Here is a 14,246-nt window from a genome sequence, read left to right as displayed (position 1 = left end):
TTGTCAAAATTTTATTTCTATAGAAATTTTTGTCAAAATTGTATTTCTGTAGAAAATTTTGTCAAAATCTTATTTCTATACAAATAAAATTTTGACAAAATTTTCTATAGAAATAAAATGTTGACAAAATTTTCTATAGAAATAAAATGTTGACAAAATTTTCTATAGAAATAAAATGTTGGCAAAATTTTGAATAGAAATAAAATTTTGACAATTATTCTATGGAAATAAAATTTTGACAATCTTTTTTATAGAAATAAAATTTTGAACAAATAAAATACACCAGATACCATAGGAAAGGCCAGACCTAATTGTTACCTCTGCTGACGACCTACCTTCTGATCTATTAGAAAATAGCCAAAACATCAGTTAAATTTCTCTCGCATCCTTCTGAAAATCTTCCACTACTGAATTTTATTTTCACATATACAAAGATAGATAATTTTCCTTTTCAATCTTCATTTTTAGTATCCGTGTTGGTAAGACTTGAACAGCAGCTGCTGTTCCACCATGATCATGATAGAAATCGCAATAGCGTACCCGCTTATAATCGGCAAATTCACGACGTAAACGTAAACGTTGCAGCTCTGTGGCAGCACAATTCTTCAGCTCACTCTCCATTTTATGCATACAGGATCGACATAAATCCAATTCGGTATTAAAATCACGCCAATAGTCACCCAAAGGAATCTGTTCACATTTGTGACATTTAGCTCCATTGAATGGACTACAGATGACAGTGACAGCAGGTAAAATTCTCCGTTTACTACCAAAAGCGGTGGATAGTTTCGGTTGGCGTCTTGGCACATGATGGGGATAGGTAGAGGGTCTAAAAGAAAAAAAAATCAGATAAATTGAGAAACTAAAGTAAACAAACTTACGCTGGTGTTAAAAATCGATCCTTATCCTTAAGTTCGGCTCCAATATTAAAAGGTTTTTGTGCTTTCCTTAAGGATTTCCCAGTCTCCACATTATAACTTCCCACACAAGGAAAATCAGCATTTGCTGGAGTCAATAAACGTGGGACTTTACTTGCGAAAGCTGAATGTCCCAATTTAGAAGGCCACTGAAAGATTTCTTGAATTTAGAAGGTTCCATGCATTTGGTTATGACATATGCCCGGCCCATTACCTTTATATCTAAATGATCTTTTTCATCAACTCTTGCCGCAGGTCCTGGAGTCAGAAAGACATCTCCCTGATGTTGACGCATAAAAGAAGTTAAACATGGCCCACTTAAAGGTAACGTAACACGTTCCAAACTGGAGCCAAAGGCTACACGAGGTAATTCAGGAGGATTAACAACATAGACGAATCCTGAAAAGTGTATGGAATCGGAAAATTTTGTGCATTAGTTATAGAGAAATCAAACATAAACGAGGTTGCGATCAAACAGCATGAGGTTTGTGTCAAATTTCATGAAGTTTGAATCAAACTAAACTGGGCTCAAAACATACCAAAAACAGTTTGAATCAAACAAGATGGAATTTTATTTGATCTGGAGTCATTTTAAATGGATAATAGCAAAGACAATAAACTCTAAGAAGATAGGAAATTGGCTACTGAGCAGATCAAACCATTTACGGTGTTAGTTTCATACTCGAACCAAACGCGTATACGAAAAGTATTGACATAGCATTAAAATGCAAATAAAAAGAAATTAAGTGCACGAAATAAATTTCCATAAAGGGGAAAATGTAATTTTTTTGTTGTTGCCTAAAATTTAGCATTGTTTCATTAAGAAAATTAAGTTTTTCATTTAAAAAATAAAAACGAAAAACAAATAAAAAATTACAAACATGCATGGAACTAACATGGTAAATGCAACATTTGGTATGACGCAAGCCAATTTCCCATCTTCATACAGTTTATTTAGTACCCAATTAGCACCATTTTCGGAAGTTTAGTCAAATGCCTTAAATTAGAAATCCAGTGGAATTTTAGGTCCACAAAGATCTGTGTCGAATTTGTTTTTTATGGCTTAATTTTTTGGTGTAGTCCCATATAGACTGACGTCCCGATTTGACTCTTTGGGCTTCTAGACACCGCAATTTTTATTCGAATTGTCTGAAATTAGAATACTTTCGAATTCATATCTTAGTAAAAACGATAGAAGGCGCTTTGAGCATCCAAAGAGATTTCTTATTTACTTTCAGAATTCGTGCTATTACGATATGATTCGCATATTGAGCATCGGATGATACATCAGCTTCCGGGTATATAGAGCATTTCGTTTTACAGTTTTTAAATCTATTGTTGATGAGTATATAGTCAATTAGATTACGAACGATATTCCTTCTGTTGTCTAGAGATGATCTCCATGTGTTGCGTCGTCTGGGATGTAATTGGAAAAGTATGTTGGTTATGGTCATTTTAAATTCATGGCAGGATTGAATCAGTCGGTCTCCCCTTTCATTTCTTTCGCCGAGTCCATATCTTCCTGTTACGACATCTACTTCGCCATTACCCACTTTGACATTGAAGTCGCCTTGAATAATTGTTATTTCATGTGATTTCATCATTTTTAATAATTGGGATATTTCTTCGTAGAAATGTTCAACTTCGTCGCTGTTTCGATCACATGAAGTGGTATATATTTGTATGATGTTTATACTCAGGGACTTTGCTGAAATTTTTATCATTACAGACCTTTCTGACATTGGATAAGATCCAAGCACACATGCTGATATGTGATTTTGAACAATAATTCCTACACCTCTTCTGTGTATTCCTTCCATATTTCCAGAGTACATTTGGGATTTAAAAACCCCACATTCTGCCCACCAGCTTTCACTGACACCTGGTATATTAATTTTGAGTCCATTCATTTCGCCAATTGTGTTTTTTGGTTTTCCGATTTCGTATAAACTTCTGACATTACAGGTTCCAATGTTTATTTGTTGGTTACTTTTACCTCCGGGGATGCTTAGCACCCTCGTTTGGCCGGAGACTGAGGGCCGTGTGTTTAGAATTGTGTTGTTCATATTGTATGATTTTCAAGGGAAGTATACTTCAGTGGTCTCCCGTTGCCTTCTGAAGGGTTTATAGTTTTCCTTCTGTATTTCAGCCGCCCAATGTGGGAACAGACATTGCTACCTGTTGGTGCGCGAGAGGTATTTGGGAGGCGTTCCTCTATCCACCACCTGGGGACGCGCCCTATAGGGGTTACAGGCTCTCCGTAAGGGGAGAGGAATAATTTGCACAATATTCCTCTCCATCTAAGAGGTACTTTACTAGTTTCGTATACAAAAAATAAAATATAGACAACAATTTCTATAGAAATTTTAACAAAATTTTCTGAAGAAATAAAATTTTGACCAAATTGTCTCTAGAAATAAAATTTTGACAAAGTTTTCTACAGGAATAAAGTTTGGACAAAAATTTTTATAGGAATAAAATTTTGAAAACATTTCTTCTAGAAAAAACAAAATTAAAAATTTTTTATAGAAATAAAATTTTCTATAGAAATAAATTTTTGACAAAATCTATATCTATAAAATTCAATCTATGTTTGTTTATTTGTTTGATTGTTTGTTTGTATGTTCCGAGTTGGCTCCGAAACGGCTGAACCGATTTACTTGAAACTTTCAGAGATCGTAGGGGGTTCATGTGGTGAAAATAGCGTACCTCATTTTTTGACACCTGGTCGCGGAGGGGGGCCTCCTCTTTGTCGGACTTTTTGAAAATTGGACCAAAGTTGACCGATTTGCTTGAAATTTTCATTGAAGTTTGGGGTTGGCATCTAGACAAAGATCCGCTACTTTATATTTCGATATTTGGTGGCGGAGGGGGACCTCCCCTTTGTTCGACTTTTTTTTAAAGTACAGTGAAAAAACTAAAATTCTCTAAATTATCTGAGATTTACAGAGAACATGCGGTGCGGTTATGGAATTAATAGGGGGTACCTGATGATTTCATATGTGGACGGAGAGGGGGACCTCCCCCTTGCCCACTTTTTGAAACTTGGAACAAAATTTTGCGATTTGCTTGAAATTTTCATTGAATGTTGGGGTTGGCATCTAGACAAAAATCCGCTACTTTATTTTTCGATATTTGGTCGGGGAGGGGGACCACCCCTTTGCCAGACTTTTTTTTAAAGAACAGTGAAAACAAAACTAAACTCCCCCGACTGAAATTTTACGGAAAAATTAGTGAGGTTATGATATTTATATCAGGTTCCTAATTTTTTAATAAAAATAAAAGGACATAGGGAGACATCCGCTTCTCTTAAGTAACTACATACAGAGAAACAATTAAACTTTACCGAGTTACTTGAAATTTACAGAGGACTGGGGAGAGGTTACGATATTACTAGTTGATACCTGATTTTGTGATATTTGGACGGAAGCGAGGCCGCTCCTTTAGGCTTATAATTTGCTTGACATTTTCTGGGACGTTTACAAAAGATACGCTACATCACTTTTCGATTGGTCGGGAAGGAGGTCCTCCTCTAAAACTGCAAAAAAAAATTCTTAAGTTTTCTTGAAATTTACAAAAGAAGTGGGGGATAGTTATAAACGAAGAGGCAACCTTCCTTGCCCTTGAAAGTAGAGGGTTGTACGTAAATGGGAACTCGGTACATAATTTTATGATTTTTGCACAGGCTTCTGGCAGAAGCCTGTGCTTTTTCCGATTTATTGGATGGGAAACAGTAATACTTTATATGTTATTATAATATAGTGCTTAATATTCAGATATGTTGAGGAGAAGGATACCTTTCCTTGACAAACCACACTTAAAATTCACAAGAAATATAAAAGATTGTCCAACTACTTGAATACAGAACATTATTTAAAAAATTTGGAGGAAAGGGTACACCCTCTCCCCGACATTTTTTAAAACGAACCGTTTTACATATGCATATCCGCCGTATTTGTACCTATAAACGAAAAAGCAAGTAGTCCGATTTGTTTGAAATATATAATATATGAAATAATTTTTAAATTTTTTATGATTTTTAATGCATTATAACGGTTGTCTGGAACGTTTGACATCAAATATTTTCAAAAATTCGCAATTTTTCTAGAAAGGATTTAGCATTTTTTTTCGGCAAAATTTAAATAATTTGCACTATTTTATTAATTTTTGATATGTTTTTAACCCATTTGAAACAATAAAATTTTAAATTTCCCATTAAAAATATGAAAAAAGCAAGTTATAAAAAATTCACTCAAATGAACTTCCAGTGCAGTTAAAATAAAGAACATCTTTGGGAGAACATTTTTGGAAGTGCTTTTAAAGTTGTGCCTTAAGAAGAACTTCCAAATTTTTTTGCTGGGTTCTAAAATAAAAATAAATAATTTCTTTCAAAGAAACAATTTTTCATAACAATCACAAAAATTTGATCAAAAACTGAAAAATAAGATTTTTTGATTTGGCAAAATTTTCTTCAAATTTTGGCAGATTATTTTTGTGCATGTTTAGTTAGACGTTTAAGAACAAAAATTGTTCTAATAAATCCAGAATCTGATGTAGTCTCCATATGTATAAATCTTACATTTATGCGTACCATCTGAACCGATCTTCTTTAAGTAGAATATTTGTTCATATCCACATGAAATTCCATATATTCTCAATTATACCGCTACGTTGAGGGGTTTCCAAAGGAATCTGTTAATGACGGTGGGTATTTAATAGAGGATTATTTTGCAAGGAAATGCAGAAATTTGAAAAGGTTCGGAATTCTGTTGTGAAAATTATGCCACGCAAATTAAGGGTATTTTCAGCACTACCGACCCACGAGAATGCTGCGATTCCCCCAAAAGCTGAGTTGCATTTTGCTTTGATGGTGACTTGAATAAATTAATGTGAACTAATTTCAATGTGTTCATCCATATTTATACCAAAAATATATAGTGTATAAAAATCGGGAACAATCGCAAATGATGATTATATTTTACTCTTATTGTTTGTTTTGAGTTCATTTAACTTTAGCCCTGTTTGCTCCTTTGATTTCTTTTCTGGCCGTTAAAAATATAGCATTTTTTAGGTTACTGAAAGAATTTTTAATGTGTACACTTTGTACTGACAAAATGAAGGCAAACCAGAAAAGAAAACCCCATAAGATTCGGTCCGGCCAAACTTGGACTTGAATAGTTGGCAACATTGTTTATGTGAGTTTTTGAGTGTCTCTCGCTCTCTCAGCTCTACTGATGGTTTCGTTATCGTAAGAACAACTTATAAAACGTCAATGAACTTCCGACCGGTCATCAGCACTGCCTGTTTGGTAAGCATCCTTTCAATCAAACCGTGGCGTAGATTCACTTATATGCATAGTTGCAGTTCGATTATTTCCGATATCTTGTATCACTTGTCGATCTCTTACTCACTTCTCTGTTTTGCTCTATCTCTTATCAATTGACTCTCTTTACGTTGAGCTCTTATTCTCTCGCGCTCTTCCCGTGTTAATTTCTTAATAAACATTTTCACTTTCGTATCGAGCCTTCTTTCGTCTAAACCTTATTGAATGCAACTGAAATCAATGCTTAGGATATCAATGGCATAAAGGACAAGAACTTAGTATCTCCTTCACACGCACTCACACACACACATATACGCAAGTATTTCCTTAATCTAACCTTAAATGTATTTTCAATACAATGTCAAAAGTCATAAACAAAACAAAGCAACAAATTGAAAAAATAAAAAGAAATCCTAGACTAACGTTTATTTAATTGGCCCTTTCATATGAAATGGTAAAAGGACTTTCTTTATATGCTTGCCTAGGGATATATGGAAGGAAATTTTTTTCTATAAACTTTTGCTATTGGAACACGCACTAACAAAAATCAATCACAGACTGGCACGCATTGTACATTTTTAATAGGTCTATGCCAATATCATAATATTTATGTAGGTTTGATAAGAAATCGATAGGTGGCTTTAGGTTCACTCTCATACACCCAAAGAAAAAATACTTTCCTTAGGAATGGCATTTTTGATAAACGAAACTCTCCTTTCATATAAAGTATTTTCTTGAAGAGCCACATAGAGATTTAATAACAACAGTTGCAATGATTGTCCCTGAACTTTTTCATTTGTTTTTAAAGGTTTTTGTTTTTAAAGTCAGAAGAAAACTTTCATTCCCCAAAAGGGAAAAATCTTCTTTCAGTGTAGATGATTGCAACATAGGGAAAATAAACAGGAAATATTCTTCAGGTAGTGTAGTGTGCCAGTTTACCAAGGGTATAGCGAAATATATTTTTCTAAATACCGAGTTGATTTATCCTTTACACAGAAAAAATATCACCAAACATTTTTCAACTAATTGTTAGATTGTGGCTTTTGTTCCCAAAATAGGAAATTCCTCAGACCACCGAATAAATTTTTGGCAATTTTTTAAGAATAAAGTTGGGCGGGGCCGATTATATATTATATGCCGCAACACTTTGTAGATCTACATTTTCGATACCATATCGAATATTTCAAATTTGTTGGGTGCTATGTTCCCATATCCATATATTTACATCTGAAATGATTTGGACAAAATTTGTACACTTCTACACTGAAAAAATATTTACACAACCTAAATTATAGCCAAATTTTCTATAGAAATAAAATTTTGACAAAATTTTCTATAGCAAAAAATGTTTGACGACATTTTCTATAGAAATACAATTTTGACAAAATTTTATAGAGAAATAGAATTTTGACAACAGTCTTGATAGAAATAGAATTTTGACAAAATTTTCTATAGAAATAAAATTTTGACAAAGTTTCCTATAGAAATAAAATTTTGACAAAAATTTTCAATAGAAATAAAATTTTGACAAAAATTTTCAATAGAAATAAAATTTTGACAAAAATTTTCTGTAGAAATACAATTTTGACAAAAATTTTCTGTACAAATAAAATTTTGACAAAATTTTCTATAGAAATAAAGTTTCGACGACATTTTCTACAGAAATAAAGTTTCGACGACATTTTCTACAGAAATAAAATTTCGACAAAATTTTCTATAGAAATAAAATTTTGACAAAATTTTCTAAAGAAATAAAATTTTGAAAAAATATTCTATAGAAATAAAATTTTGACAAAATTTTCTATAGAAGTAAAATTTTAACAAAATTTTCTATAGAAATACAATTTTGAAAAAATTTTTTACAGAAATAGAATTTTGACAAAACTTTTTATAGAAATAAAATTCTGGCAAAATTTTCTAAAGAAATAAAATTTTGAAAAAATTTTCTCTAGAAATAAAATTTTTACAAAATTTTCTATAGAAATAAAATTTTGTAGAGAAATAGAATTTTGACAAAGTTTTTTATAGAAATAAAATTTTGACAAAATTTTCTATAGAAATAAAATTCTGGCAAAATTTTCTATAGAAAAAAGTTTTGACGACATTTTCTACAGAAATAAAATGTTGACAAAATTTTCTATAATAATAAAATTTTGGCAAAATTTTCTAAAGAAATAAAATTTAAAAAAAAATTCTAAGAAATAAAATTTTGACAAAATTTTCTATAGAAATAAAATTTTGAAAAAATTTTCTATAGAAATAAAATTTTGACAAAATTTAAGAGAGAAATAAAATTTTGTAGAGAAATAGAATTTTGACACAATTTTTTACAGAAATAGAATTTTGACAAAATTTTTTATAGAAATAAAATTTAGACAAAATTGTCTATAGAAATAAAATTCTGGAAAAAATTTCTATAGAAAACAATTTTGACAAAATTTTCTATAAAAATAAAATTTGTACGTAATTTTCTATAGAAATAAAATTTTGAAAAAATTTTATATAGAAATAAAATTTTGACAAAATTTTCTATAGAAATAAAATTTTGACAAAATTTTCTATAGAAATAAAATTTTGACAAAATTTTCTGTAGAAATAAAATTTTGACAAAATTTTCTATAGCAATAAAATTTTGACAAAATTTTCTATAGAAATAAAATTTTGACAAAATTTTCTTTTGAAACAAAGTTTTGACGACATTTTCTATAGAAATAAAATGTTAACAAAGTTTTCTATAGAAATAAAATTTTGACAAAATTTTCTATAGCAATAAAATTTTGACAAAATTTTGTATAGAAATAAAATTTTTACAAAATTTTCTATAGAAATAAAATTTTGGCAATTTTTTTATAGACGACATTTTCGACATTTTCTATAGAAATAAAATTTGACAAAATTTTCTAAAGAAATAAAATTTGGAAAAAAATTTCTATAGAAATAAAATTTTGACAAAAATTTCTCTAGAAATAGTAGTTTTTGAGCGTGCTTCCTCTATCTTCATTCGTTTTGTTTGTTATTGTTGGCTTCTCTTCAATCATTATTTTTGTTTTTGATCTCAGCTTAAAGCCATGCATTGACTAAACTACAAGTGTAGTTTAACCAAAAGAGGAAAAGTATGCTATTGTTGAATTGTATACGACCTTGATTGTTTATTATTTTTGGATTCTTTTAGATTAATTCTAAATTAATTCTAAAAGTTTTGACGACATTTTCTATAGAAACAAAATTTTGACAAAGTTTTCTATAGAAATAAAATGTTTACAAAATTTTCTATAGAAATAAAAATTTTACAAAATTTTCTATATAAATAAAATTTTGGCAATTTTTTTATAGAAAAAATGTTTTGACGACATTTTCTACAGAAATAAAATGTAGACAAAATTTTCTATAGAAATAAAATGTTGACAAAATTTTCTATAAAAATGAAATTGTGACAAAATTTTCTAAAGAAATAAAATTTTGACAAAATTTTCTATATGTTAGAAATAAAATTTTGACAAAATTTTCTATAGAAATAAAGTTTTGACAAAATGTTCTCTAGCAATAAAATTTTGCAAAATTTTGTATAGAAATAAAATTGTGGCAAAATTTTCTATAGAAAAAAAAGTTTTGACGACATTTTCTATAGAAATAAAATGTTGACAAAATTTTCTATAGAAATAAAATTTTGACAAAATTTTCTATAGCAATAAAATTTTGACAAAATTTTGTATAGAAATAAAATTGTGGCAAAATTTTCTATAGAAATAAAATTTTGACAAAATTTACTATAGGAATAAAATTTTGACAAAATTTTCTATAGAAATAAAATGTTGACAAAATTGTCTATACAAATAAAATTTTGACAAAATTTGCTATAGAAATGAAATTTTAACAAAATTTTCTGTAGAAATAAAATTTTGACAAAATTTTCTATAGAAATGAAATATTGACAAAATTTCCTATAGTAATGAAATGTTGACAAAAAGTTCTATAGAAATTAAATTTTGACAAAAAGTTCCATAGAAATGCAATTTTGACAAATTTTCCTATAGAAATGAAATTTTGACAAAATTTCCTACAGAAATGAAATTTTAACAAAATTTCCTATAGAAATGAAATTTTAACCAAATTTCCTTTAGAAATGAAATTTTAACCAAATTTCCTTTAGAAATAAAAGTTTGACAAAATTTTCTATAGTAATCAAATATTAACAAATTTTTTTTATAGAAGTAAAATTTTGAAAAAAATTCCTATAGAAATGAAATTTTGACAAAATTTCCTACAGAAATGAAATTTTGACAAAATTTTCCATAGAAATAAAATTTTGACAAAATTTTCTATAGAAATGAAATATTGACAAAATTTCCTATAGGAATGAAATGTTGACAAAAAGTTCTATAGAAATTAAATTTTGACAAAAAGTTCTATAGAAATGAAATTTTAACAAAATTTTCTATAGAAATGAAATTTTAAAATTTCCTTTAGAAATTAAATTTTAACAAAATTTTCTATAGAAATAAAATTTTGACAAAATTTTCTATAGAAATAAAATTTTGACAAAATTTTCCATAGAAATAAAATTTTGACAAAATTTTCCATAGAAATAAAATTTTTACAAAATTTTCTATATAAATAAAATTTTGACAAAATTTCCTATAGAAATTAAATTTTGACAAAATTTTCTATAGAAATAAAATTTTAAAAAGACTATTTGCCTATCTCGTCTCCTTCTGGGTGGTACAAAAAGAATAAAATATTTGTTATGTCAGTTTTCGAGTTACACTAGGAACAAGATTTTAACACAGAGATTTCAAATATTATGCGACTCGTCATCAGAATATTACTTCACAGGGTGGCTGATATATACTACAATAAAGTAAAGCGTAACATTATTTTAGAATCAGTTAAGATTTGTTCGAATTGACTACCTTTGAAAAAGTCATCACACGGTGATGAGAGAGTGAAGCTTCTACGGTGATGACAGACATTTTCACGGTTGCCACTTTGAAGACAATTTTATCAAAAATATACCAAATTAAAAAAAAAATCGCACTTAAAAATGTTTTCTTCAAAAGAAATGTTTTATTATTTTATTTCAGAAATTATTTACAGTATTAGTAATATTATATATTATGATCTCTCCTATTAACAACAAGTTTTTTTGTGCTATATATCCATTTAATTGTAAATGTGTGGAATTTTAAATGTTTGGACGGTTTTAGCTTGCATCAACAACGGAAAGTTACTACTTCTACAAAACGGGAGAACTTACTCACAATGGAGTTTTATAGTATGACCTTACACGAAAATTAACATTTTTAAATATATTGAATTTTATAGAAAATTTTGTCAACATTTTATTTCAATATAAAATGTTGTCAAACAATTTATTTTTATAAAAAATTTTGTTAAAATTTTATTTTTATTTTTTATTTTTATTTTTTTCAAATTTTTTTTATAGAAAATTTTGTCAAAATTTTATTTCTATAGAAAATTTTGTCAAAATTTTATTTCTATAGAAAATTTTGTCTAAATTTCACTTCATTGTCAAAAATATAGAAAAGTTTTCAAAATTTTATTTCTATAGAAAATTTGTCCAAATTTAATTTCTATAGAAATTTTTTTAAAACTTTTTTTTTGTCAAAAATATAGAAAATTTGTCACTATTTTATTTGTATAGATCATTTTATCAAAATTTTATTTTTGTAGAATATTTTGTCATTTTTACTTTTTGTTTAAAATTTGGTCAAAATTTTATTTTATAGAAAAGTTAGTCAAATTTGTATTTATTTAGAAAATTGATGTACCTCTTCGTTGGAGGGGTATATATTGCAAAATATGCCAAAACATCAAGAATTCTACCAATCTACCACACAGTAAAAATCTATCATTTTGGTAGAATTCTACAAACTGTGGCAAGCGTAAACACAATGGACTGAATATTCTAAGTGTGACCGAAAATAGACCTTTCCAGCAAAAACTTTTACATTACATTTGTTGTTCCAAATCGACAAATCTATGGCCTGGCAAACAAATTGGACCAATCGACCAACTTGTACTAAGGGCGATAAAGTCGAAACTTATGACTGATTTTTGTAAACATATTATTAAAATAAAATATTTTGTGTACCCCATATCCTATAAAGGAGTATAAGGAATCCACCGGTAAGGATTCCAGTTAATATTGCATTACACTATAAAATATTCCCAGTGATACTTGGTTCTCATTTGCATTTTATTTTTCACCACATTCCTTCTTACCTTCCATTTTCCATAGAATATAAATTGAAGAAGATTCTTGTTGCACTTCCGCCACAATTCACAATGTTTAAATATTCCAAGATGTTGTTAGCAAAATGACAATATTTGTGTTATTTTCCGCTTTCGTAACACAGAAGACGTGTAATTATTCCACAGAAAAATCAAGGAAAAGCAAATATCTGTAGAAAAAGAAAATCATAATAAAAAATTCAAAAGAGTTACATTTTTTTTGAAAACTTTTTACTATGTTCCCCTTTTAATTTTTCTTTCTGTAGTGTCAATGAAATATAAATTCAGAGGGGTAGAGGGTATCATGTATAACGAAGGTATTGAAAGTAGGAAAATAAATAAAACTATATTTCGAAGTTAAATTCCAATATGTGATGGATACAGGCATCGAATTTGAAGACACAAGATTGATGAAGGTGAATATATCCAAGGATAGCCAAATGGCTTTGAGAACAATAGCAGAAGCAGGATTCACACGGGGACTTAGTTGGAATGCAAGAAGATAACAAATGCTTCTCTGAATATGAAGACCATTATAGGGTACAAAAAGCGGTATAAGTTAAGGCACACCAGAAGGAATGGGATCTAGATACAAATATGGATATAAGGTGACAGCGAGACCCTCTGAAGGACACTATGGGGGAATTACTGAAAGAGAGTAGGACATCGAACAGTATTACACTAAGAATTTTCGATCAATCTCTATTTTCTAGAACGCAAAATTCAGTGATACAAAAGGGAGCCTCTGGATCTGTCAGTTTTTCAGATTCAGGAGGATACTACAGCGGAGGCTGTGAAAAACTACAATATTATTCCTATTCTCGAAATCTGACCACCACCAATAGTACCGTAGGAAATGGGATATCTCTTTCCCATTTCTTGATGATAAAATCACGGGATTAATAGCATCTGTATTCAAGCTTCATAGTTTCTATAGAAATAAAATTTTGACAAAATTTTCTATAGAACAAAAAAATTGACAAAATTTCCTATAGAAATGAAATTTTGACAAAATTTTCCATAGAAATAAAATTTTGACAACATTTTCTATAGAAATGAAATATTGACAAAATTTCCTATAGGAATGAAATGTTGACAAACAGTTCTATAGAAATGAAATTTTGACAAATTTTCCTATAGAAATGAAATTTTCAAAAATTTTCCTATAGAAATGAAATTTTGACAAAATTTCCTATAGAAATTTAATTTTAACAAAATTTTCTATAGAAATTAAATTTTAACAAAATTTCCTTTAGAAATAAAATTTTGACAAAATTTTCTATAGAAATAAAATTTTGACAAAATTTTCTATAGAAATAAAATTTTGACAAAATTTCCTATAGAAATGAAATTTTGACAAAATTTCCTATAGGCATGAAATGTTGACAAAAAGTTCTATAGAAATTAAATTTTGACAAAAAGTTCTATAGAAAAGCAATTTTGACAAATTTTCCTATAGAAATGAAATTTTCAAAAATTTTCCTATAGAAATGAAATTTTGACAAAATTTCCTACAGAAATGAAATTTTGACAAAATTTCCTATAGAAATGAAATTTTAACAAAATTTCCTTTAGAAATGAAATTTTAACAACATTTTCTATAGAAATGAAATTTTAACAAAATTTCCTTTAGAAATGAAATTTTAACAAAATTTTCTATAGAAATAAAATTTTGACAAAATTTTCTACAGAAAAGCAATTTTGACAAATTTTCCTATAGAAATGAAATTTTCAAAAATTTTCCTATAGAAATT

General features: G+C 28.5%; 1 protein-coding gene across 1 annotated transcript; it reads right to left on the bottom strand.

Moving 5' to 3' along the window:
* Positions 1 to 369: 369 nt before the first annotated feature.
* On the bottom strand, positions 370 to 12,763 carry LOC142239170 (uncharacterized). The gene is made up of 4 exons (XM_075310935.1): positions 12,484 to 12,763; positions 1,132 to 1,316; positions 882 to 1,066; positions 370 to 829 (listed from the first exon to the last, which is right to left on the bottom strand). Exons 1-4 carry the CDS (start codon positions 12,488 to 12,490, stop codon positions 421 to 423), a joined length of 786 nt encoding a protein of 261 aa, XP_075167050.1. The 5' UTR covers positions 12,491 to 12,763; the 3' UTR covers positions 370 to 420.
* Between the last annotated feature and the right edge of the window lie 1,483 nt (positions 12,764 to 14,246).

Source organism: Haematobia irritans, chromosome 5 (assembly GCF_050003625.1).
Source record: "Haematobia irritans isolate KBUSLIRL chromosome 5, ASM5000362v1, whole genome shotgun sequence".
NCBI classification, from domain to species: domain Eukaryota; kingdom Metazoa; phylum Arthropoda; class Insecta; order Diptera; family Muscidae; genus Haematobia; species Haematobia irritans.
Note: the sequence above shows the minus strand (reverse complement) of the source record. Positions and strands in the feature narration are given on the sequence as shown.